Genomic DNA, 25,029 nt, shown 5'->3' with positions numbered 1-25,029 from the left:
TGACCATAGTTTAAAACAAAGTTCCACTCACTATAATATATTTTTTATAACCTACATGCCTTTTATTTATAGGACTAGAAGAATAAAAATTGGTTTGTCTATATCTTGATAAGCTCTCAAAAGTCAAAGTCATGTATTTCTCTTCTACTGAGTATGTATGTTAGGAACATTAACTCATGAATGCAATACTATAAAAATAAATGAAATAAATGCAAAAGAACAATTTGGAACTCTTTATCTGTACAGAGTTAAGAGTATGAAAGCTGGCAGTTTAATAAGACAAAAAACAAAACTTGCAACAAACGCAACACCAGACAAGTGCTTTAATGCTTAAAATCTTTTACTAAGCAGAAGTCTTTATTCTCGGACGGTAAGAATGTGAACTATGCAAGACACCACTGAACCTCTTAAATAAAAGCCAAACATTGGTTAGACTAAAGTTTTTTAAAAGTTGCCTGACGCTTCGCAACCTAACATCTGAGTTTGAGTTATTTGGGATTTAGAATGTATGGATTCTTCATCCTGACCAAGAAAAAATGTATATGCCTTAAACTGATGTGGATGATGTGATGCTTCGTAGAGTAACGTGCATGCAGAAGAATTAGAAAAATAAAAATTAAATCACAAAATTTGACTGAAGTGGTGAGGTGGCTTCATTTATTCTGTTGTGTGAAGTCTAATCCAAATAAGTTTTTTTAATCCTCCTTCCATAACATAAGCAGTAATGTTATTTTGGAAGAAAACATTTTTTTTTATTTCTATCCATTCTAATGCTAAATGGAGTTGCATTGTTCCACTGAATTAGTTATATTTCACCATCTGGCTGTTATTGTCATAGTGCAAAAAACACTAAGATAAACTATTTTAGAAAAAAAGATGAAATACAACAGAACTGGGGAAGAACATTTAGGTGGAAATGAAATTAGCAGAATGGTGTTTTTCTTTTAACAATGCACTGTAAAAGACATTTGGTCACAAATAGTGTTGGTCCTGTTAGTGCACATTATTATCTTCAATTTTGCCAAAATAAATAATTTTGTAACCCAACCAAAAGAAAAGATCCACAAACGCAACATTTTTTCTGTGATCAGAGTTCTTTTCCAACCCAAAGCTAGACATGTTAACTATGTACAGTAAGGGATATTTTGGTAATATTTTGGTTTATTTTGTATATATGTGATGATGGAGACAAAAACGTGTTTATGCAAGTTAAACACAAAGAAAAACATCTGAGTTGATACTGAAACTTGCAGAGAGTTTCAGTTTCAGCCAAGCTACATTGTGACATTAGCTACTTTTTGAATTATGTGTATGAACTTCTAGCATTCCTTAAGTGTTATAAACAAAGTGGCCATTGGTTTATTTTATGGATTTGCAAATGTTAATAGAATAGTATTTTTACAAGAGGTCGCCAGCTTTGGCTAACACAAAGACTTGGTAAGTGTTTTTAACTAATGTCCTCACTGCTGATAGCCGGATATTTTTTAATCATAAACAGATCACAGGGTTAGACCCGTCTTACTGTTTTCACTAATTAACATGTATTATCAAACAGCATAATTTTTTGTCTGCAACTCCATATTTACCACACAAAATGCATATTTGATAACATCTATTTTGCTGCTTAGCTTAGCTTATCTTTGCTCATACTTTGCTACCTTCAGCTTCAGATTTCATGAGAACAGTGAATAATATTCAAAGTGATATGACACACAACTTTAAAGGTATGTACTCCAAAAAGAAATTCCACATATTTATAAAGGATTGTTTTAACACTCTGCTAATTTTGCGTATTTGGTTCAGCTTGGATTCGCAAACACTAATACTCTGCTTCAGAATTTCATATACATATTTTTTTTTTAATTTCACTTTCCAGTTTGTTATTTCAGGTTAGTTCTTGCATTAAAATTGCTATGATCTACAGATTTTTAAAACAAAAACTATTAAATACTTTCTAATATTTGCATGCAATTGGCGTTCATTGGGAATATTAGGTAAAGATTATTTATACTTACAGAGCTACACTGTTATAGTGCTTTATGTACGGAAGAGAATATAGCTATATTAATAAAATCTGCATCTCTGCTCGAGCTGCTTCCCTGATTTTTTTAAAATGGTATTCAACAATCCTACCAAAGTTCTTTTACATTGTTTTAATTTTCAGAAATGTATTCCCCTGTGAAAACTCTTCCTAGATGGGTCCTTTGGAGCAAAATGTATGTATAAAATTTCCAGCAAGCATGCAGACATAACACATGGCTTTCATGACATCCTGTGCATCTGCATCTTTATCTGTCTGTCTAGTCATCACTCTCGAAGGTGTTCAAGTAGGTTTTAAGGCTCAAGGTGCTGATGTAGGTGAGGTTAGTGGATCTGTACAGGTCCAGGCCCGTCAAGATCTCCACGTCTCGAACCCGGGCCGTATGGTGCTTCAACAGGTCTTCAACCCACTGGGACTCATCCTCAGCACTCTGCAAACACAAGCGGGAAAAGGTTTAATTGTCGATACCAACATACCCTAATGACAAACGTATTTCATTGGAAAGGAATTTTTAACAACATGTCTAATAGTCTTGACTAATTTGCACAAAAGAATTTCCCAGGATTACAAAATTGTCCTTGACCTAAACACATGCAACGTTCGTCAGAAACCACCACAGCTGGTTTCTGACGAATAATTATGCACAGAAAATTGCCTGGAACAATTAGACAGCTGGAACAAGCAGAAACAACGTCCAGAACTCTTGGTCCAGAAATAGGGGACCAAAGGGCAACAGCATGTTCAATCATTATCATAGTTAAGATGATGGAAAGCACTGTTTTTCCCAACTCAGCATCTTTCTTGTATATACAAGATAATCCCAGGCTTCTGTGGAGAAGCACAGCTTGGCAGAGCTTGGAGCTCTGCCTCAGCTCTCAACGCAGTTTTTGTATTCACTTTAAGAAGCCCAAACTCAATCTACTTAGGAAACGTGACATTTCAGAATTGGCTCAGACTCCACATTCAGTTGCCAGCCTGTGTTAATATTTTCTACTTTGCTCCATAACTTCAATATGAATCACAGTTTTCATATCAATGCTCCGCTCTTGACTTTATGTGCGTCACTTCATACATATTAATGCGCATCGCTCACCATTTTGATCAAAAGAAAAAAAGAAAAAAACTGAAATAATACCATAATTATTTAGGAAAACACTTTACACAAGTATCAAGCATATTTATCGTTTTCGTGTTGAATAACAGTCACTGCTGGTATTACACTTAAGGTTGGTTTGGTTGCATCGACCCTTCATCTTTATTTGACCTATTATATAATCAGTTAGAAGACAGTTTTTCTTGTTCGTCTAAAAATAATGCACATTGGATGAAATAATGTTATCTTATCTGAAATAGTATTCCAGATAAGTTTAGATAACTACCTCTATTAAATAACTGATGCCCTGGAGACATAGGTTCTTTGAAATCTTTCCGTGTTATTCGGCATTTAATACTTGGCAACTCATTATTGCTGTGATGTCAACATTCGTGACACAACTTCAGTTTAGAGTTGTTGCTTTTGTTGATGCCAACAGAGAAGATGAGTTCTGGTGTATTAATTATAAATATATATTGTATTCTTTTGGTTTTAAGAGACTGTACCTGAGAAACATACATCGTTTGCCCAGAATAACACACCAAAACTGGGTAGACAGTTGGTATAAGTGCAATGTTTCCACTGAACTATATAAACAGAACTCAGCTTCTAAAGAAAAGTGCAGGGCATGTTAGACACCATCACATAAATATATAGACGGCATTGATCTGTTTTGCGGGAATGATAATAAGTACCAGATCTATGTTTATCTCTTTGTGAGTGGCTTACAGGAAATCTTCATCTAGGATTCTGAGCTATAATTAGACTCATAGAAGAAAAAATACTGTCAAATGATTCCCAAATTATCCACTTAATTCTATATTTATTGCCTTTTTTTCAGAAAAACTATTATTTAGGTAAATATTGCCTAGAAATGCCTGTAACTGAAAATGGTATTGGTAAAATAAATTACATTGAACATACTTTACTTTTCTATGTTAAAGTAAAGTATGCTAAAGTAAAGTAACACACTTTAAAGTATAGCTGTCTTTGAAAAGACATCAAAACTTATGTCTTTTAATTGTAAAACACATAGCTGCATTTCATTTAAGAGAGATAGATGACAAAATATTTCTTCTATGTTGTGACAGTAACAATTTACAAATTGTCAAGCGAGGTGATTTTTTATGTATGGAAGGATTTTCTAAATAAGCCAAGAAAATAAAGACTAATCTCTATAAGCTGTGAAATCACTCTGCAATTACATCAAAACTCGTCTTCGGCTACGTACAGGTGTGTTCAACACTGGACTAAATCATTTTACTTTCTGCAACGTTAATTAAACTTTGTGGTTAAGCAGCTTCAACAATCAGTCGTCCACATTCCAAAAATATTGCATCATCAAGAACAAAGAAATGTAAATGTCTCTGCCGTGTTTGTCTTACGGTGGTTAAAAAGATTCTCACCTGCTATAACCAAACATTAGGAGTGGGAGTGCAATCACACCTTTAACCATGTTTCACAAGGCAAGACGAGACATGATATGAGTTCACAAGAACAAGACAGACCAAGGTTTTAATATCACTTAAAAAAACTTCAAAGATTCAACTTATGCTTCAAAAAGGCCTTTAATGTGCATTTTTACAGATTTTTGCAATGTCCATCCATCCATCCATCCATCCATCCATCCATCCATCCATCCATCCATCCATCCATCCATCCATCCATCCATCCATCCATCCATCCATCCATCCATCCATCCATCCATCCATCCATCCATCCATCCATCCATCCATCCATCCTCATGACCACTAGGTCATGAGGAGTGCTGGTGTCCATCTCCAGCGGTCAACGGGGGAGAGGCAAAGTCAGCATAACTTCTCCATTTGCCCTTTAATTTTTAGACAGCTTGCTTTCACTTCCTTATAATGTAAATTCAGTGTAAGCTACAGTTGGCAATCCACTTCCATGTTCTAAAGGTTGCTGATGAGGCTATAAATGTGTAGGTGTAACTGTGTACATCCAGGGGTTGTCGAACATTCAGAGAATGTTCGACAACCCCTGGATGTTGTCGAACATTCAGAGAATGTTCGACAACATTCTCTTTGGTTCTTTGGTTCGACAGAGAACATTCTCTTTGGTTCTCTGTCGAACATTCAGAGAACCAAAAGAAATCTCACCCACAGCTATACTATTTCAGGGTAGTGGTGGGCGATGTGACACACAAGGTCTGACAGTAAAATACGTAACTGTATGAATCCTTTTCTTTGGTATTTCTTTTCCAAAGGGACGTATATGGATGATGTTGCAAGCAAAATAAAGTGTTTGGTTTCACTGGAAGTCATGTCAGGGGCCTCAAAACATGTCTTCTGACAGAGAAAACAATCTGCAGAAGGTGGGCTGAATTCCACAGTGTTGTTGAAATAACATTTTTCTTTAGTGACAAAGTACGGGAAAGGCTAAAAAACCCTCGAGCTATTTTCACTTCTTGATAGAAAAAGGCTCACAGGGTATTTTCTGATAAATCAATTTAGAATCTGACTCATAGACTCAATTGCTTTATGTTTTGACAGATTCAAAGTTCACCAGCGATGAAATGTAATAGTTGTGATTTCATTATTCCTTTACACCCTGAAAATGCCCAGTCATCATATCACGTAACTGTATTGAACACTTGATCATTGTCCCATTAGTTAGCTTGAAAATGTAGCCACAGACAAACCACAGTATGAAAAACCACAGTTCCCTTCCTGACACATTGGTGTCATTTAGTCTTTAGTCTGATTAATTGAAAGTTGTCTTTTTTACAGTGCATGTAAGCATCTGGTTTCAACTATCAGTCTGTTGTTAGCAGATTTTCAAATATCCAGTCCCTCTTCAACATCTAACATCTGACAGAACAAGTTAACAAATAGCTGTACTACCGCACAACTCAGATAATATTTTTAATACATTTAGAATTTATATAGATTTTTTTTAATATTTGCTGTATTAAAAAATTTTTATATTTGTTTAGGTTCTTGTTCTTTTTCTTCTCTTGGCCTCCATGCCACCTCCTCTGTCCATGAAGTGCAATCCAGTTTAATTGGCAATCACAGGACTTAACTTTGTGAAGTTTAAGTTTACACATTTGGCTAAACCAGCACAGTTTAAGATTCAAGCCACTACCATAAATAAATTCTTGAAGGAAAAGTTGCTTTATGTGATTTAGCATATATAAAAAAAACATTGATCTAGTTGGATGTTTACATACTGAAAAGCTGGCGGCAACTACATTAAACAGGTTGTAATGTCAAAAGGAAACAGCAAGTTAAAATGAAAGTCTAGATATGATTAAAGGTAAAGGTGAAACCAGATGACAATGACTAAGATGTTAGTCTACCTCACCTCACCGGGGGAATTAAGGGGATTCTTCTTTCAAATTTTTTTATTTCTCTATGAATGTCACAGAGTATAATGGAGAAAGTATAATATTATGACTGCTGTAGAGTGTTTTTTTCTCTCTTTTCAAGCTTTTTTTTTTTTTTTTTTTTTGCTTGTTTGGGTTTTTCTTTTTTGAAAGTTTTGTTCTTTTTACATCCAAACGAAATTTGAAGTGTTCATATGCGGACACAAAGTTCTCCTGGTCTGCAAAGGATTTGATTCTGGGTCTTTGTTTTGCAACATCTGAACAGGGAGCAGTGCATTTAAAAGGATAGTGCACCACCTGTAGAAATGTTTAGCACCACTGAAACCAGGAAAAACTTTTAAAAACAAAAGATTACCCAACTTATGTAAACTCTAATACAACGTGGTGACTATGAGTCACACTTTTTGTGGTAACGCTAACAGTTACGACAAATTCTATCTGAGCATCTAACTGAAGAAATTGTTTCTAAGTGAAGTCACCAGGAAGAGGGGAAGAACAAGACAGTGGTTTCCTCTCTCTTTATAATACCCTGCTTAGACCAGTTCCACGTTTTGTCACATCACCACCACTAACTTCCGCGTGTGTATACTTGAAATTTCATAACATTCCCACCAACACAAAGCAGTGCATTATTGTGAGGGTCAACAAAAACAGAATATGGTTCGGTAACACTTTATTTGAAGCGGTGTGAATAAGACTGACATTACGCTGTCATAAACATAAAGAAGTCTTTATGAATGTTTATGACAGTTGTCATAAAGTGTCATTCGGTAAATAATGACACTTTTAATGCAAAGTTGCTCTAAAAGTTGCATTAAAAGTCCATTAAAAGTGCCAACTTTGCACGATTTTGTAAATTATGATAATTTAATGCAAAGTTGGCATTTTTAATGGACTTTCAATGCAACTTTTAGAGCAACTTTGCATTAAAAGTGTCATTATTTACTAAATGACACTTCATAACAACTGTCATAAACATTCATAAAGACTTCTTTATGTTCATAACAGGTGTTATGTCATGTTTATGACAGTGTCATGTCAGTCTTATGCACACCCCTTCAAATAAAGTGTTACCTATGGTTCTAATACATGTTGGAAGAAGGAACTCTGGTCCCCAAAGAACAAAACAGAACTTCTTGAAAATGCTGCATGTAGCAGAAACTTCCCTCACATGAGGAATTTTTGTGCCAAATGTAGCTCATCTGTGTGGTTTCTTTCACACGGTAATCAGGTTGGGATGCTTTTAGAGCACATGATATATTGACTCACTGGCAGTAAAGCGCTGATAATGCATCTGTCAAAAGTGACCAACTCTGACCTCCCAATGTCAGCAACAACTATTAAATCATATGGCATAGACTCAGCAACATGTGTCATAAGCAATAAGATAATACTCACATATTTACCCTTTAGATGACAATGCAAATGTTTTTGTAAAAATTCAGCTTGTGTGGGGCTAAGAATAGTGGCAGAATGTGTCAGTGCTACATGTAAGGCAGCATCAAGTTCACACAGCATGCATTAAAAATGAAGTATCTGCATAAACAGAAACAAGCAGAGACTAGTTTTATCCTGGATTCCTAAAAGAACAAAATGTGACATAATTCCACAACGCTACTAGCTTTGCACAAAGATTTAAATGGGAGAATTAAAGGGATCAAACATCAAGTGAATCAACATATGAATCACAGTTTCTGCCAATTTAATATGAACCTGAGTGAACTCATTGAACTCTGCTAAAGCTGTACAAACCCATGAAACTTCCCACGGTTTGAACAAATTTTTTAGCATATTTTTTAAGTAAGGCTTGATTCCATAAAGCGTCAAAATAATACATTTTGGTAAACTTGTGCAATACTTGTGTTGATTTTGTTCATTTTAACCTGTCAACAAGCAAAGAAAACTTATGCCAATGCTGCCACCTGCTGGTGTTGTTTTGGACTTACCTTGCAGGTTTCACTGTTGTCTGGCCTGTGAGGAAGGATGAAGGAAAACACCTTGAGAGCCCCATCACACTCATCCACCGTCTGGTTCATCTCCTGGCAGCTCGTCACAATCGTGTAGAAGTGGGTAGGAATGAGGGGTGAATTCGCTGAAGATCTTAAGAAGAAAACAAACAAACACAAAGTCAGATTACTGGTTGTAAAATTTTGACTTTTTTTGTTTATCTATTTTGAACCTATGGTCTCAAAACAAAGAGTATCTTACTTTACAGGTTGTTAAATAGACAGATATTCATTCAATCTGCTTGAAACTGAAAGCATTTTTAAGAATATAAAGGCTAACTGTAACCGGCTAACAGAAGTTATAAAATCGGAGATGATTCATTAAGGATCATCCCAGATCCTTGTATTTCAGTTCAAATCTGCATGATGTCTTCCTTTTTTGTTGGCGTTTTAGTTATTCTCATTTTACTCATAAGTCTTGATCCTCTCTTAATTTCCTTCTTATTGATTTGTGAGTTATAACTGACTTTTTGAATTAGAAATCTTCTTATTCTCTATATGCTTTTGTATTCTGTAATTATTCATTTTTTCCTCCGAAACTGGCAAACTTTCCCAATTTCATCCTTCTCAAACAGGATGTTTGTCACCACTCCAATTGTTAAATGTCGGAGCTGCTGTGAAAAACGTACTCTTTAATCTGCGCTGTGGTATCTCGAAGGCCGTCGTAGTTATAGTCGAAGACGGGCCCAGAGAGAACATTAATGCCATTGTTTTCTTCACTGTAACGTCTCAGCAGCGTCGCCTGGAGGTAGCTCCATATTCCTGCACACAAAAAAAAAACAATGAAAGCAAAAACAACTTACCATGTGTTTAGAAATCAACCTTCATGTTGAACAGAAGAGTTTTATTAAAATCAGCTTTTTTGAAATTTAGCAAAGTGAAGTGGTAACAAGTAGCATCGCTTTACTCGACATAATGATCTTCGAGTAAAAGCAACAACCCACGTCTGGTAAAAGGAAAATGCTGTTTTTTCATGGGTAACTAATGAAATGTGCCTTTTGTTTACAGAATGATCCATGGAGCCACTTGTTCCTCATTTGTATTGATCAAACATCTTGCAGCATCGACCATCTGAGCGTTTCAAAACCACAGCCGTCATAAAATCTCACCCAAGGATTAGTGGCTGAACATTGCAACGTCAAATCTGCAATTTGTTAACTGTACAAAAAGACACGACCTGAAAAGACTGCAAATGAGTGGCTGAGTATTTACAACTTCATGGTGGAAGCTCTGAAATGTAATCTTTCGGAACAGTTTTGCAGTGTAACTCCAAAACCATTACACCCCACTGACCCAACACACACCCACACACACTCAGATCCGATGACAGTAATAAATGATCTGTCTGCATAAGGCAGGATTTCAGAAAGAGTCAGTGTTTAGTCTGATAACTGCTTTCTCCCCACATACAGTAAACGAGTATCAGCTTGTCCTCACTCAGACTTCATGTCAAAAAATGTTTTTCTGTTTTGTGTGACGCCACTAAATCTCACCTAAATGACGAGTAAAAAAAAAGAAAAAACATTTTACTGCCCTGATGAAGAGTCAACACACCCCACCACACAAACAGATCTGATGTCTATAATAAATTATTTGTGGCTGAACTGGACAGTGGTTGACAGACAGAGGCTGTGTTGTGTCCTGATAAGTCCTCTCTCTCTTCATAAACAATGGGTATCAGTATGTCCTGACTCAGACCTGATGTCAGCGCCTTGCTGTCCTCTGCCTCATGTGATACCAATGAATGTCACTGATGCAAAGGAAAGGAGGAGACTCAAACCCACCATGCCTTAAAAAGGAATAACAACATTTCTTTTGTCAAACTCAGCAATTCAAATTGCACTGAATTTGATACATGCATTTCCTCTGTTACACAATTAGGTAGAGGCCTACACCTCTTAATTTTTCCTATTTATTATTATCACTATTAATGAATGACCACATCATTTTTTTTCTTTTATCATAACAGATTGACGTCCACTGCAAATAACAATCAATATGGGGTGCTTCCCTAAACGTCCTTGCCTTTATTTCATAAATCTTAGTATCACCTGACCAAAGGCACACACTCCCAGTTAAAATCCCAACTGCGTTTTGCATTCAGCATATGGTAGAAAATTAAACGTGGGTTCTCATCCAGCCTTGTTAGTCCCAGTTCTACATTTTTACTGATTTCACTACTGGTGGAAACATCTTAACGTCTGCTGATCATGTTATATGAAATGCTTGTGAACTCTCATCAAAACAACCTGTTTGGGCTGCACACACAAGGTTGGGAGTTGTTTTGCTGCAGCTGCAAGGGAACCAGACCGTCTCTCCCATGTTTTGAATTCCTTCATTTTCTATGTGTTGTCTCTGTCTGGCAGAGCTTTTCACCCAAACCTGCTTCATTATTGTCTGTCCTACAAGCTCTCTGTATTGTGCATAATATATGAATAAACCTGATTGAGTGATTTCACCTGAGAGTGCTTGGTAAAACAGTTTCTTCCCACAACAGTAGATATGGGCAGGTTTTGTAACTGTCCTCCTATTATTCCCGTTTTGAAGAGTCGTTACAAGACATGTGATGAAGAACATGAAAAATCCCAATTTTCTTTCCTAAACGTCTTTCTTGTTTGTTTTTTTTACAGAACGTTTATAGTTATATAGGCTGTTAAAACTAGAAACCATGTGAGATTCTAAGCATATCACATGTAACAAATAACCACATTTTATTTCTTGCTATAGTCAAAAGTGCTACATTAAATCTTATTTTTGCATTTTAAGGCTATAACTTACTCTTGAAAGAGGGGTACATGGGAACAGTGTTGGTGATGAGCGAAGAATCAAATCTTGACTCTGGAGATGTTGCTAGTTCTGTTGGCATAAAACATTTTTAGGATATTTTAATATATTGTTGCTCATTGAATGCTTGTATTTTAAATAACCCCCCGTAATTGCAAAGAAGGAGTTGAAAAATGTTGTGAATATGCACCATATAACATGGAGTTTTACCTGGAGGAAAGAGGAAGCCATAAGTGAGGTGGTTGTTCTGGTTGTACGTTGTGCAGCTCTGACTGTGAACTGAAGAAACTCTTGGGTCAACTCGGATACAGTTAACAGAAGGAGAAACATCCGGTATGGGAGTCAAATCCTCCTGTTTTAAAAAAAGATACTAAGTATGAGAGAGAAATACAAGAGGGAGTCATCTCCAAATTGATGGGAAGCATAACGAATACTGAAAGCAGACAAGGGCAGTGAAAATGCAACCAGTTACTTCTGGATTCATGCCTCAGTCTTTTAGAGGCATTTGTGTGTGAAAGTGTGTATTTCAGCATTCCCAAGGAGCGAGCAGATGTTTCTTGTAAACCTGCAACTCGTCTGCATAAACATGGGGGAAACATGTGTCCACTGTGTCTGTTCACTGTGGTGGGAGTTCATGATTACATTTATGCTACCTCCATGTTCTGCCATGACTCAAGCATAACATCAGTCATAAAAACAGATGCAATGTGTTATTACTACACACTAATTCGTTTTTTATAATGCAGCATAATTGTATGAAAAGGGATAAAAGCTGGATAAAGAGGTGCACAAAGCACAACTGCAATGTACTCAAAACTAGTTTGTTTATTTTTATTTTAAGAGAAAATGTGTCAAAAGGGACAATCATTCTCACAATCTTTTAGTTTTAAGGTAATAAACCCAGTAGCAATAACAGATAATTTGTATTTAGTTGTTTCTCCACTTGCCAATCTAGAAACCATGCAGAGCTACATCAATATGACAACGCAGATTTTTCCTCCTAATGTGGCACAATCTGTGTCTAATTTGAAAAAAAAACTGATAGAAAGCATCTAAACATTCTGTTCACAAAAGCCATCAAAGCTAAATGGCCTCCAAACAGAATTACAACAATGTTATAGTGGGATTTATTTTTAATCAATTAAATATGAAATTGTCCAGATAATGTGCAATTATCACAATAGCAATTTGTGCATAAAAAAATTGCAAATGACATGGAAATAACTGCAAAACACTATTTAGATTAGATTTGTGTAGGCTGAACAATGGCATATTTATCATATTAGATGTCAACTAAAGAATGCATCTCTTTAATTCTACAGTCATATTTAATCAACTAGGATATTATTGATTTTTATTTTTTGCGTGAAGCTGAAACATATGGAATAATTATACTGGTGACTAGTGTTTTCAAACCTCTAGCTCTATCAGTTATAAGGATTTTCAACTTAAAGTTAATGAAACCATGACATTTCAGACTGGAACATAACATCAAGCTAATGAAAAAGGTAGTTTAAAAGAAATGTGGCTTGAAAAATCTGCTTAATTTCTGCTTTGTAGGCATTTACAATATATATTTCATCTGATGAAGGTCAGCTTGTCCCCTAATAACAAATTTAAATGCACCAATTGTTTAGTCCTGTTGTATAAAAACTTTGCAGAAACTGTCAAAAACACACAAAAATGCCCAACACAAGTCATTTTTCTAAAAACATTTCTTGGTTTGTAGTTAGAAAAAAAAACACTAAGGAGATTCTAAAGAGCTGCAGGTAGCAGATCCCTTACACGAGGGCAGGACGACTAGTAAAATATGTTTTTAATGCTGTCAGCTTAATCATAGTCAGTTTAATTTGTCATGCTATAGACTTATAGATCAGAAATCTGTCACAAAACTCTGATCAGTAACTTCTGTTGACAGCTTCCATCTGCACACAACATGGGATATTTATCGAGGTTGTAAAGAACTTTTATGAGCCACAGAGTGCTATGGAGTCTGTGTGTGTGTGTGTGTGTGTGTGTGTGTGTGTGTGTGTGTGTGTGTGTGTGTGTGTGTGTGTGTGTGTGTGTGTGTGTGTGTGTGTGTGTGTGTGTGTGTGTGTGTGCGCGTGTACCTGTCGGGGTAGTGTGTATGCTGTCCAGAGTGGCATGGCCAGCTCTTTGCTGTATCCACTGATAAATTCCACATGATGAAGTAGACTGTATTGAGTACTGAACATCACTGCTGGGCGACCAAATGGAAGATGGGTGGTGTCTAAATATATAAAAGCACAAAACCACATCACAGGTGTTTGGTTAAATTATAAATCATAATTTGTTCACTTAATTATCGGAATAATCAATTCCTGGTACCTTAGGTGGTCTTGGGGAAAAAACAAAAAAACTACAGTCAAGTATCTACTAACTCTAAGGTTTGTGCCATGGGGGCAACCTGGAGGCTAACTGGGTAACTCACTGACTGACTGCATGAGGCAGGGCACAAAGTCCATCCACCTCCACATTTTCATTCTATCTTCTATCAACTAACTATATATTTCTGTATTTTCAGGTAATGCTGGGGACAATTTCTTGTGTAACATGTCTCGGTCATCTTGACTTGACGGCCTTTGAAGGAATCCGAAGACATCCTGAAACTTTGCAAGATCAAAGCAAGTCGTGGAAGGATTTCATGGATGTGCTGATGAAAGGTTGGGCAACAAATCCCCAAACATTGTGCAAGAAATCGACAGCATGAATGTTTTCTGTTCCCTATCATGCGGTGGAATATTGTCATTTTCGTAATGGAACATATGCTGATGTTACACAGAAAAAAAGTGCAATCATAGATCATTTCAACACTGTAAAAATATGAGGGAGTATGAGGTACAGTGGTGAAAACATGTTTTTTTTCTTATCACTGATCAATATAGCTGGAGTTTTTGCTGGAAATATTGTTAGATATTCATGGTTAAATTTAAATATCCCAGTATTTTTTTTATTTTTTTATTTTGTGACAATAACATATGTCATAACATTCTCAGCTGTTTCACAAGGAATGTTTTCATAACTGTCAGAGGATAGGAAACTCACTGTAACCGTAGGTGCCATCTGGTGCAGGGGTAAAGGTTTCAATTATCTCCTCCACCTTGTTCTGGAGGGGGAAGGAAAGAACAGGCAAATGGAAACTCATTTTAAAAGTACTGATTACCTGAATTGTGACTGCTTTTCACTTAGTTATTTATTAATTTATTATTTTATCTTTTCTTTCCAAAGTCCTCCTCTAACCTCATCCTCACAGCTGCACCCCAGGTCTTGAATCATTGCGTGGTTGGAGTCAGACGCCGGTGATGGAGGTGTGACTTCCTCTGGCATGGTGGGCAGGAAGGGCGGATCCTTCAGCATGTCATTGAGGCTACCGTGTGTCCCGTTGTTAGGAGCTGGCTTCAACCCCAACAAGTCTGTCATCAGAGACAAATACAAGGACTAGAAGATTTGGTAAGTGGATGAAAGTGTTCACCTGAGGCTTATATTTAAGAATGCAAGTTTCCCTTAGAAGTGTCTTGTTAAATCTAAGGCAAATCAAATAACTATCATGCAAAATGATTTATGATGCACGTTGTCATATTTTCTAAAGTGCTACACATCAACTAATCAGAGATGAATATACTGCTGTACCTAACAAATGAAAAGATCAAAATAACAGCTCAGTTGTTGTGTCTCTTACAAAGGGTTTCTATCACTAAACTTATTAACTGTTTTCACAATCTAAGTTCTAGTTCAATCCTCTTTATTAAGGGGAAAATGTATTCTTACCACACATGACGTTGTACAGCTCTATATTGTCAAACTCTGGGACACGTTTCTGGAACTTGAAACTTGGTCCATGGCCAATAAAGATTGTCTGCATACAAGGAGAGAAAGTCTAAATCACAAAAGTACACTCCTCAAAAATGTGAAATATGATTTATTTGGTTTATTTAGACCTATAATTTTAATCTGAGCTTTAAACACAGGCACATGTTGAATTTCTAGGCCAATCTCTCTCCAATTCTGCCATCCCTCTCACAGTGACCTGTGACTTCATTTCTTCCGGTGGTCAAACATTCTACCTGACATCTTTATGAGCGTTGCGTAAAGTGGAGAAAAAGTATAAAACTTCATTACCCTCATGCTTGTTATCTTGTTGTCAAAGCCATGGTCACCAAAGAAACCGCAACGAGATCTTGGTTTTTCTGGCAGTTTCCTGAAAAACATTTTTTTTTTCTGTACTGAAAATCCGTGCCACAAAGCAAAACTGATTTATATAAATTTACAGAGAACACAGAATGAAATTTAGTATTTGATATTCAAGATGTTACAAGATCTTTGATTGAAATGTTAAATCTGGCACAAAGTCTCCAGTCTTTGGAGCTTTAATATCTTCCTACATTGCAGTATAACTTTGTGTCAGGTTACTTAGCAATGTGCCATTTCCGCTCCATCAAAAGCTGGACATCCTCGATTCTGCGGTTGTTGGCGTAGTGAAGCCTCTTGGGTAAATGGTGCTTCAGGTATGGTCTAAAGTGCTGAGTAGGCATTTTACACTGAAACAGAAAGCCTGCTGTTGAACATCTTGAACCTATTTTTGCTCAGTAAATGCTTATTTACTGAGCACCATCCTTTAGTTCAATATGTAACGCAAAACCAGGAACAAGCTCATCAGGTTTGGGGTCTTTTGAAAACCTTGATAGTTGCTTACTCCCTCATCTTTTTAGTAGTGTGCCAACATTCAAATGACCATATCCTCTTATTTTTATTTCATTTATATGTGATTTACATCACTAGAAAGCTTAAAATCCACTCTTCCAGAATCTGTAAATACCCCGCGGGGAGACTTGCTCCTGGTTTTATCGTGGCCAGTCACAGATGCTTCGTACTCTTATGTTGTCATACTTACAGTAAGGTTTCCAACCACAACCTTTGGGTCATCTGAAAAAAGAAAAATGATTTTATTTTTAAAAAAATGCACACCTATACTTATTTCCAATCATTCTCATCTTACATGTGGTGGATTTAGGATCACGGGGGCGAATTCTACCGATGGAGCCAGGGATGAGCATGATATCGTCGAGATTTAGAGGGTAGTTGCTGAGAAACTCTGTCCTGTCACAATGGGCCTCTTCCATACCTGTCAGGAACATTATGTTACATGTATGTATTTGGTGTTACTAATAAATCCTCCCGAGTTCATCACAAATAAAATAATACACTGAGAAATTGCTTTAAAAAAAATCTAATCAAAGTCTCTTGTACATTTTTTGAAATGTACAATTAAATTTAATTTGTGTTATGTCCGCTTTTAAACAATAACAACAAAATCAGAAGGAAGTCAGTGAGTACCGTGATCGCCTACAATGATGACATTGACACATCGGTGCAGATTCATCTGCTTCAGTCCGTTCATTAGCTGACCAATGATGTTGTCAATTTCCCTCAAAGGGTTGTCCAGCTGAGGACCAAAACAAGATTAAACCATTTGAGAAAAAAAAAGTCTTATTTCAGAGACACTTTCTGAATCTTTCTTTCATACCTCACTGCTGAGTGGCCCAAGGCGATGGCCAAAGGTATCCGGCTGCTCTGAGTGGACTGCATAAACATAGGGCCTAAAGAATAACACAATTACTCATTTTGTTTCATTGGAAATTATCTTTGATATGAGGCCATTTTGTGTTCAGTAACACAAGAAAAGTCCTTCGCCAAACTTGTTTTAAAGCCTGAGTTCCTTTCATCTTTCCCATCTGATTGCATGTGATTTATCATGCCTTATTGATTTTTAAGAGGATTTTTCAATGCTAAATTACAAAAAAAAAATGTTGGACTAGAACTAGTCTTTGTTGTGGCACCAAAACCAAAACCACTCTAAAGTCATTCAGCTTTTCCACATACTTAACTGTAAGGAATGCTTGATGTCAAAGAAGAAACCTTGATTTTTGAAGAGGTTTAAAAGGGGTACATCCTTCTGCATCTAGAAACTAGTTTTAATTTTTTACTTTTCTGGTTGAGATTGCAATGCTTAAAGTTTAAGGAAGCGGCAAACAAGTAAAACTGTCAATTACCAAAAATATGAGGCTTTAGTAAATATAATTTGAAAATGAAAAAAAATATTGTACTCAATTACACAAGCTTCTGAAGAAGAGTTGAAAATACCTCTCTTGATCTGAAAGCGTCAGCCAATGGAGAATGGTCAAAATCCTTCTTTCTAGAGGAATCACCCTGGAAAAATCAACAGATTGAAGAAGTTAAACAATTTAAGGGAAATAGTATTAAAAAAACAGTGATTTTTGAAACAATTCAAAAACATTCTGTACTAATGTACCACGGCCAGAAGAAAGTTCCTGCTTTCACTCCTTGTTTCTCTGCTGTAATCCAGATCTGCAAAACACAAGGCGGGCGGCAAAAACACAATACTCCACTCACACAAGGAAATTGTAACATGAGCAGATGGCAAAAATGTATGCAACCACTGTTTGGAGAATCTGGTGACTGGTAACCCAACTGGTGAACCCAACATTGTTAGCACTTTTGTCAGGCTTGCACTGACTCTTCTGCCCAAAGAGGCATCCGCTGAAATATTGTGCAAAACTGATGTTGTATCATTTTTGCAATGATGCAAAAACAGTGTAGTTTTTGCATCATTATCATTATTGTTATTATTTTATCATTATTGTTGACATGGAGATATTTGGGCAACACTTTGCCTGAAGCAAACTAACTAGTATGTGGACGGTACTCACTGGCTGTCCGCCCCACCAGCGATGGTTTAACTTTTCTCTTGTGCGTAGGCTGAAGGTGGCATTGAACACTGGGTCATGCATGGTGTTTCCCACAATTCCATGGGACTCTGGGTACAGACCCTGCAGATAAACCCCACAGTGTTATGTCAGTGCAGGCAAAAATCAGGCCTGTACCAATGTCACAACATGAACAGACCATAAAAGTAAACTGGACAGAAACAAACATACAGTATGTTTGTACTTAGCTTTCAAACATGAAGGTATTCATTAACAGTCTGGCTTTAGTACCCATTCCACATGAGTTTTGCAAAGTAGAAATTCAAACAATTTACTTAGTATTATGGTCCATCTCTTACTGTGGCTAGGGTGTATAAATTTGGAAATGTCTTTGATGGATAGACGGGTCGCATGTACGGAGGTGACACACCACATGATCCTAAAACAAAACAAATGACAGAAAAACCAATTCTAGAAAAAGTTGTTCCCAATATGGAAAATTAAAACAAAGATACATTTTCTCTCCCAGAAACATGCAGAAAGAGTAAAATAGAAGCATACTGAGTTTATGTAAGTTAGGGATGACATATTTGCTCTTCTTCATGTAGGACGCTCTGAACCCATCAACAGACAGCATGATGAGAGGAGGACGGACAAAACTGTAAAGTACAAAAATAAATAAAATGAAAAATGGCAGTTTTTCTTTAAGGCCTCACCTTGAACACACTGCTTTCTTGTTTGACACAATAGAAAATAAAAAAAAACAAGCCGAACACCTCGTAAAGGTGCTGGCTGAAGCTAGTAAGACAGTGTCAATATGTACTGTGACTCAGGTCCCTGTATCAACATGAGCTGAAAGGCCACTCAGAAAAGAAGAGGCCTTTACTTAATAAATACAATAAGCTAGATTTCCGTTTGCAAATGTCATCAAGATGATTTGTGTGAGTTGGCTCTTTGTGCTACTTTGCTCATCAGTGGTCTTTGCCTCAAAACCAAAATATGGACGGTGTCTTTCTTCTTATCTAATTTCTTATTTTAGTGTCCTGTGGACGTCTGGCCAAAGAGCTTGGATAGCTTTTATTTTTAAGAGTTGAGCTGCTTTGAATCCAAGCAATTATTTCTGTCCTCCTCTTTAACCAGCTTAGAACCGAGTAAATTTAAACTGAGTATCTCTCCATCAATGCTGTGTGTTGTAGCCCGAATAAAATAAGAATGTTTTTAAAATTACTTTTCAGATTTCTTAGCATACACGGCCTAAATATGAGCAAGTCTTTATTTTAATGTTCATGTATGTTGCCCAGATGACAAAGGCATTTTTAAACCGTATGGACTTTTTTAATTCTGCCTGGCCCAAACCACAAACATTGATGTACTCTTGATTTGATTTTATCCTCAGGTCAGAAAAAGTCTGAACTTGAAGACTTTTGTTTTGGACTCTGTAGCTTCAATGAACATCGGGAAGCCTAAACTAAATCTTAGCCCCAGCTGAACATTATTATACCACACCCATTGCAATTACGTCATAAACCTTATAAACTACAAATACTGTGCTTGTATTAAATAACATTGTTGTCTCAGTGTCAACTTATAGAGGAACACTTTCTGACCAGGTCAAAATCTCCCGACCTGTTCAGTGTAATAGATCCAGCATATGAATTTTACCCTGCAGGACATTCAGGACTCTGGATCTCTTCACAGCTGTCCTCCAACCATGAAGTCTCATCTGAAAGAAATGACAAGCAAAAGCTTTTAATTGTTCTGAATGAGGAATAAATTAATCCTGTTTTACAAGCAAAATTTTAAATTCTAAGTACCTTTGCATGTGGGTTTGTAGTTAGAACAGCAGTCTCCATTTTCTAAGCAATCATCAGAACAGTGGCAGGCATGGTCTTCATTCCTGTCCTCCCCACAGCGGTCAGGTGTACACTCAAACCCCCCCGCTGAGAGAGGAAGCCAAATAAATCATCAATCAGCCATTTTATTTCTTAATATAAAAACCTCCCTCTGCCTGTAATGATTCCAAAATAGAGTAGAAATAGATTACGTTGTAGAAAATTCGACCCAATGAACCAATGTTTTTTGTTAAAGGGAAAAAGAAGAGACCGCAGCTACTGGTTGCATCAGATTAAAAATTTATGTCAATATTGCAGCCCAAACTACTTGTTCATGACAGGATGAATCCATACGTTTATGTTGGTTATGTCAAATTCTGACATTTCCATAGGTGTTGGAGCTGAATTTCAGATTTTTAGACTAGAAAATATTTATACTTTTTGTTACTGTTAAATGTGAATAGTGGCCGTAGTTTCATTTTCTTAACTGACAGGTGCAGCTTCCAGTGTGATCTTCTGCTGCTGTAGCCCATCTGCTTCAAGGTACATTGTGTTGTGCTTACAAATGACATTTTGAATACCTTAATTCAAAATGTATTGTTTTCTGTACTATTTCTACGTATAGCTATACCTAATAAAGTGGCTGGTCAGTACATCTTTGGATTGGGGAAAAATTACAAGGAGGGGTGAGAGTGGATGTGTAATTCTGTGTAATACTGACCTGTTTTCAGGCAGTGAGCATCAAAGTCCGAGCAGCAGCTGAGGTAAGTTTTACACAGATTGTCACATCTGCATCCTGGAGGATCTGCCACCTCCAACTCAAAGCACCTCCCTTTACAGGATCCTGCTGTGCTGACCCACTCTGACACAACTATAAGGGATAGAAAGTCATAATGAGAAACAACAGCTGACATCCTAGTTATCAAAAAATTGTGTTGGCTCATCTGAATTATTTACTGAAATTATTTTCAAATTTCCATGAGTGATGTTTTTACTTTGTTCATTTTCCTGAGTAATGAGCAGAACAGCTAGAAATGCTGCTTAAAATAAATAAATACCATCTGCTCAAAAAGCAAGTTGATTGGTAAAAGAACTGAATTTAGTTGTACTGTGATAAAATTTGGTTAATGAAAGTATAATCATGAAGATAGGGGGAGAGCGCGAGGGAGAGACATCTGTTCTTACGTTTAGTGACGGGTGATATGTTGTCTCCATCTCCAGGTCGTGTGGCTTCAAATATGTGAGCTCTGCTGACATCCGTTCCCCAAAGACAGAACACCAACACAATCTGCAGGAAGCACAAATTATTATATTTCTTTTCAGCCTACGTTATTTTACATTAAGACATTAACTCTTCATCATTATGTCTGTTATTGTGTGAGTAGTGGCCTGGTTGCATAATGATTTGTGGAAGTTTTTCTTAAATGGGAATTATTTGAATGAATTGTGAAAATTCTGAAGTTCTGCACCCTTTAGAAGGCATTACATTTTATGAACAAAACAAAATGTGTTCCAAATTTGGTCTTGCATTACAGACCAAAGCATTATAGGTAACATCAGACAGTGAAAGTCTTGGTTTAACGGGTTTTTTGCACCAAAATTAGCATGATTATAGTGTATTATCAATTTTTACTAAAATCATCAGATATTTGTGTTTGTGTTGCTTAGACTAAGTTTTTGAAATAAACTTCCTCATGCAAGCTGAGATTTGTTTTGTTTTTCTTACTATTGCTCTAAAGTTGTGACTTTTGCAAATGTTCTCAACAACTCAACTTGAACTTGCTACTAAACCCCTGGATGGTAACATGGCCTTAATTTGCTTTGTGGAAAGTGTGCAGGTTCTTATCTAACTAATCCTTGCAAGACAGACTTTTTTTCTTATTTATTTATTTATTTATTTATTTATTTATTTATTTATTTATTTATTTATTTATTTATTTATTTATTTATTGCTAGGTCTCACTAAATGAGATTTTGATTGGAAGCAATCTTCACAAACTTCTAAAATGGCCTATTTGTAAACTGTGTTTAGACCAGTTTTCAGAGAGATCTTAAACACCTCGGCTTCCCCTTTGCAGTCAGTGATGCTGACATAGTAACTGAGCAAGTTCAGATTTACAGAAGCTACAACTTGGTACTCACATAATCTGTTTTAAAAAAACTTTCCTCAGGATGAATCAGTCCAGTGGTCCAGCAACATGCTGGACACAATGAACAGTCTCAGCTCAGGAACTAAGACACAATGATACAGTTACAGATTCAGTGATGCGGAATCACAGCTTGAACACATTTTCTTGGGAAATGTGTTACAGATGCATCTCCAGGCGGTTTCCAACTAAAATCCTATTGGGCAAGAACATTTATTTTATTAAGAACCATTATCTTTTTCCATTACAGAATCCTGACTTTCTTTAAATCCATTGTTCTCAAGCAACGGTACCACTTGTACTGCTATGTAATTAAAAACAAACAAACTGTGATGCAGCCCAAAAATCTGTTAAAGAACACTGGTCTTTTCTTCATCACAAAATACCCAGAAGAAAAACATCCAAAACTTTCAGCGAAAACTGAGGTGGACAACAGAATAACCAGGAACACGTGCTTATCTGTTCCTGGTTCAAGTTGAAAAACCTGTGGGATTTGTGAGTGTTTTTCTGATCAGTGACCAGACCAACTGTGATAAGTAAAACAGATTGAAACAGTAAATTTTAATTTCCTTTTATGAAATAAAAACCTCTAACAATGTGATGACTGGAGGACACTGTACAGTACGGTATTTGTGAACACTTTTTGATATAGATATCAACAGATGTTTTTATATAGAAGACGGTGACATTGAATTTATAGGTCAGCATTGCTGAAAAATCCAAGTTCTGTTGCAAAACTTAGAATGCCTCGAGCAACAGTCGTACTCGGTAGTTATAGAGGTGACACTTGTAAAACGTTTGAGAAATCACTGTTTTTAATCAGTTGTTTCAACCTTTCACAACTTCTGACTCACAAACAGCAATTCAACTAAACAGACAAATACACGCTTCTGTCAGGCTGCCCCAGGGCAGCTGTGGCTATAATGTAGTAGCTTATCACCATCTGTGTGACTGTGTGCATGAACGTGTGAATGACTGAATGTCGTTGATAAAGTGCTACACAAGTACAGGTCATATAAAGACAGCTCTGGCATAATCAACAGCCAGTATGAAACTTGTATCCTCCCTTTTCTATTTTTATACCTATGGAGCAGGATACTGTGTGTTCAATGACGTTTGAATCGAGTTGATTTGAATTGAGTATCTATTTATGGTTATTGCTTTATTGCTTTATAGCATTAACATGCTTCACCATCATCATCATTATTTTAATTACTGAAAAGCATCTCAAGACCTAGTTGACCCCAACTTTAGGAAACACTGCATAAAATGTTTGTGAATCTTGTAGGCTGACTGATGAAATGACATTTAAGATATAGATGCTACAATTAATATAGGCTACATCCTCTTAAATACATAAATACAAAAACAAATACATCAAATAAATAAAAAAACAACCACATGGCAATTAAAAGGTGAACTTCTATACCTGTTTAATTTTAAGAGCCCATAGAAACTTTTTTTTATGACACATACAGTTATGTTGCTAGTTAATTATTACAATTACTGCATTAATAATATGAATTAAATGTTTCATCCGGATCAAACCCACGCTGTGGTACACGGAAAGGAGGTCATCCACAGTCTAACCATTAACCTACAGCTTGTGTTTACCTTTAACTCCCCCAGGTAAACACATCTGTGTAGCTGCTGACATTAAGCAACACTGAAGCAATCCATCACCGTCACACATCTTGCTCAGCTTGAGTCAGAACAACAGCAGCCAGTCATCCCTGCTCCATAATTCATATTCATCCACGGAGGGGTTATGTAATTTGCCCCTTCTGCTGAAGCAAAGCCTGAAAATGTTTCTGCTTGCGCTGATGTGAGGCAGTAAAGAGCAGGCAGGTCGATATGTCAATTCTCCAACAGCGCTATCTCTGTTTTGGGGCGGCTGTGTAAGGGGGCAGCTGGGAAACCTTCGGACATGCACATGAGAACTAAAACACAGCATTATGGGAATCGAACACAAAACGGTGACAGTCTTACCGTACCAAATTTCCCAGCAGCATCATGTTCCGAACAGCGGATCCACCTTTGGCATTCCAGAAAAATCCAAAAAGTCAGAAATCCGTCCCCAGCGTCCGATAGAGGATCCTCGGTGCACCTCTGCAGATCGATGGAGCAGAGCGCAGGGGTCCGGCTCTTTCTCTCTCCCCCGTTGTTTGCCTTTGCTCAGCCTCTGCCTCTCTCGGTATTGGGCCAATAAGCATGAAGTAATGGTGACAGCTGCGCTTTGGTACAAGAGTGCGTCAGGTCGGACAGACGCTCCGGAGTCCAACACAGTCGGCAGCACTGAGCAGATCACACAGGGAGAGGGGGAAAGAGAGGCACTCACAGGGAGAGGGACGGTTTGTGTAATCTCCCTTCGATTGCTTTCAGGCTGGAATAATGGAAAAAAGAACCAAGCTTTGACCTTTTGCACAATTTTAGTAACATCATTAGAGCAAAAACAATAAGATCAACAAGTACAGGTCATTTGATGGAGAAAGACTTTTATGACAAAACCAACGTTCTCCCTTATAGTAGTGCATTGTAAAGTTCCAAAGAAAAGTTGTCAAAACCACAAATTGAGTTTATACTTACACCAACATATCTGATGCCGTTATGCGTGGTGTCATATCGGATGTCATGCAGTGAATCCAACTGATATTCCCAAATGTTTGGATTTGTGTTGAGGTAATAATAAATGGCCTGTGTGCAGCACTTTATCGAGGCCAGAGGACTCCAAAGCGCTTCACACTGCATCCAGTCAGTCTCACATTCACATGCTAATGGTGGGAACTACGTTGAAGCCACAGCCGCTTTGGGACAGTCCAGCAGAAGTGAGGCTGCCTTGCACCGGTGCCACCAGGCCTTCTGACCGCCACCAAAAGGCACCAAGGCATGTGACAGACAGAGCAGGGATCCAACTCACCAACACACCAGTTACAGGACAAACTCCTACCTCTGTTGCCACAGTCATACAGATATAAAGTTTGTCAAGTATGGGAGATGGTCAAACTAATCACTTTCCTTATTTCAGTCTAAA

At 37.0% G+C, this 25,029-nt stretch overlaps 1 protein-coding gene across 1 annotated transcript; it reads right to left on the bottom strand.

Annotated features, from left to right (window-relative positions):
* Positions 1 to 218: 218 nt before the first annotated feature.
* enpp2l (ectonucleotide pyrophosphatase/phosphodiesterase 2-like) lies at positions 219 to 24,315 on the bottom strand. The gene is given in 27 exon segments (XM_008422633.3): positions 219 to 2,471; positions 8,430 to 8,583; positions 9,119 to 9,251; positions 11,268 to 11,345; positions 11,484 to 11,625; positions 13,385 to 13,524; positions 14,340 to 14,400; positions 14,535 to 14,707; positions 15,063 to 15,150; positions 15,414 to 15,492; positions 15,705 to 15,832; positions 16,186 to 16,217; positions 16,291 to 16,416; positions 16,629 to 16,737; positions 16,819 to 16,891; positions 17,436 to 17,501; positions 17,605 to 17,660; positions 18,023 to 18,142; positions 18,379 to 18,458; positions 18,581 to 18,678; positions 19,682 to 19,742; positions 19,834 to 19,959; positions 20,573 to 20,722; positions 21,037 to 21,139; positions 23,993 to 24,049; positions 24,051 to 24,160; positions 24,163 to 24,315. Coding segments are annotated over 27 exon segments (2,763 nt in total). The 5' UTR covers positions 24,212 to 24,315; the 3' UTR covers positions 219 to 2,300.
* Positions 24,316 to 25,029: the final 714 nt, after the last annotated feature.

Source organism: Poecilia reticulata, chromosome 11 (genome assembly GCF_904066995.2).
Source record: "Poecilia reticulata chromosome 11, P_reticulata-male-v2, whole genome shotgun sequence".
Classification (NCBI taxonomy): Eukaryota; Metazoa; Chordata; class Actinopteri; order Cyprinodontiformes; family Poeciliidae; genus Poecilia; species Poecilia reticulata.
Note: the sequence above shows the minus strand (reverse complement) of the source record. Positions and strands in the feature narration are given on the sequence as shown.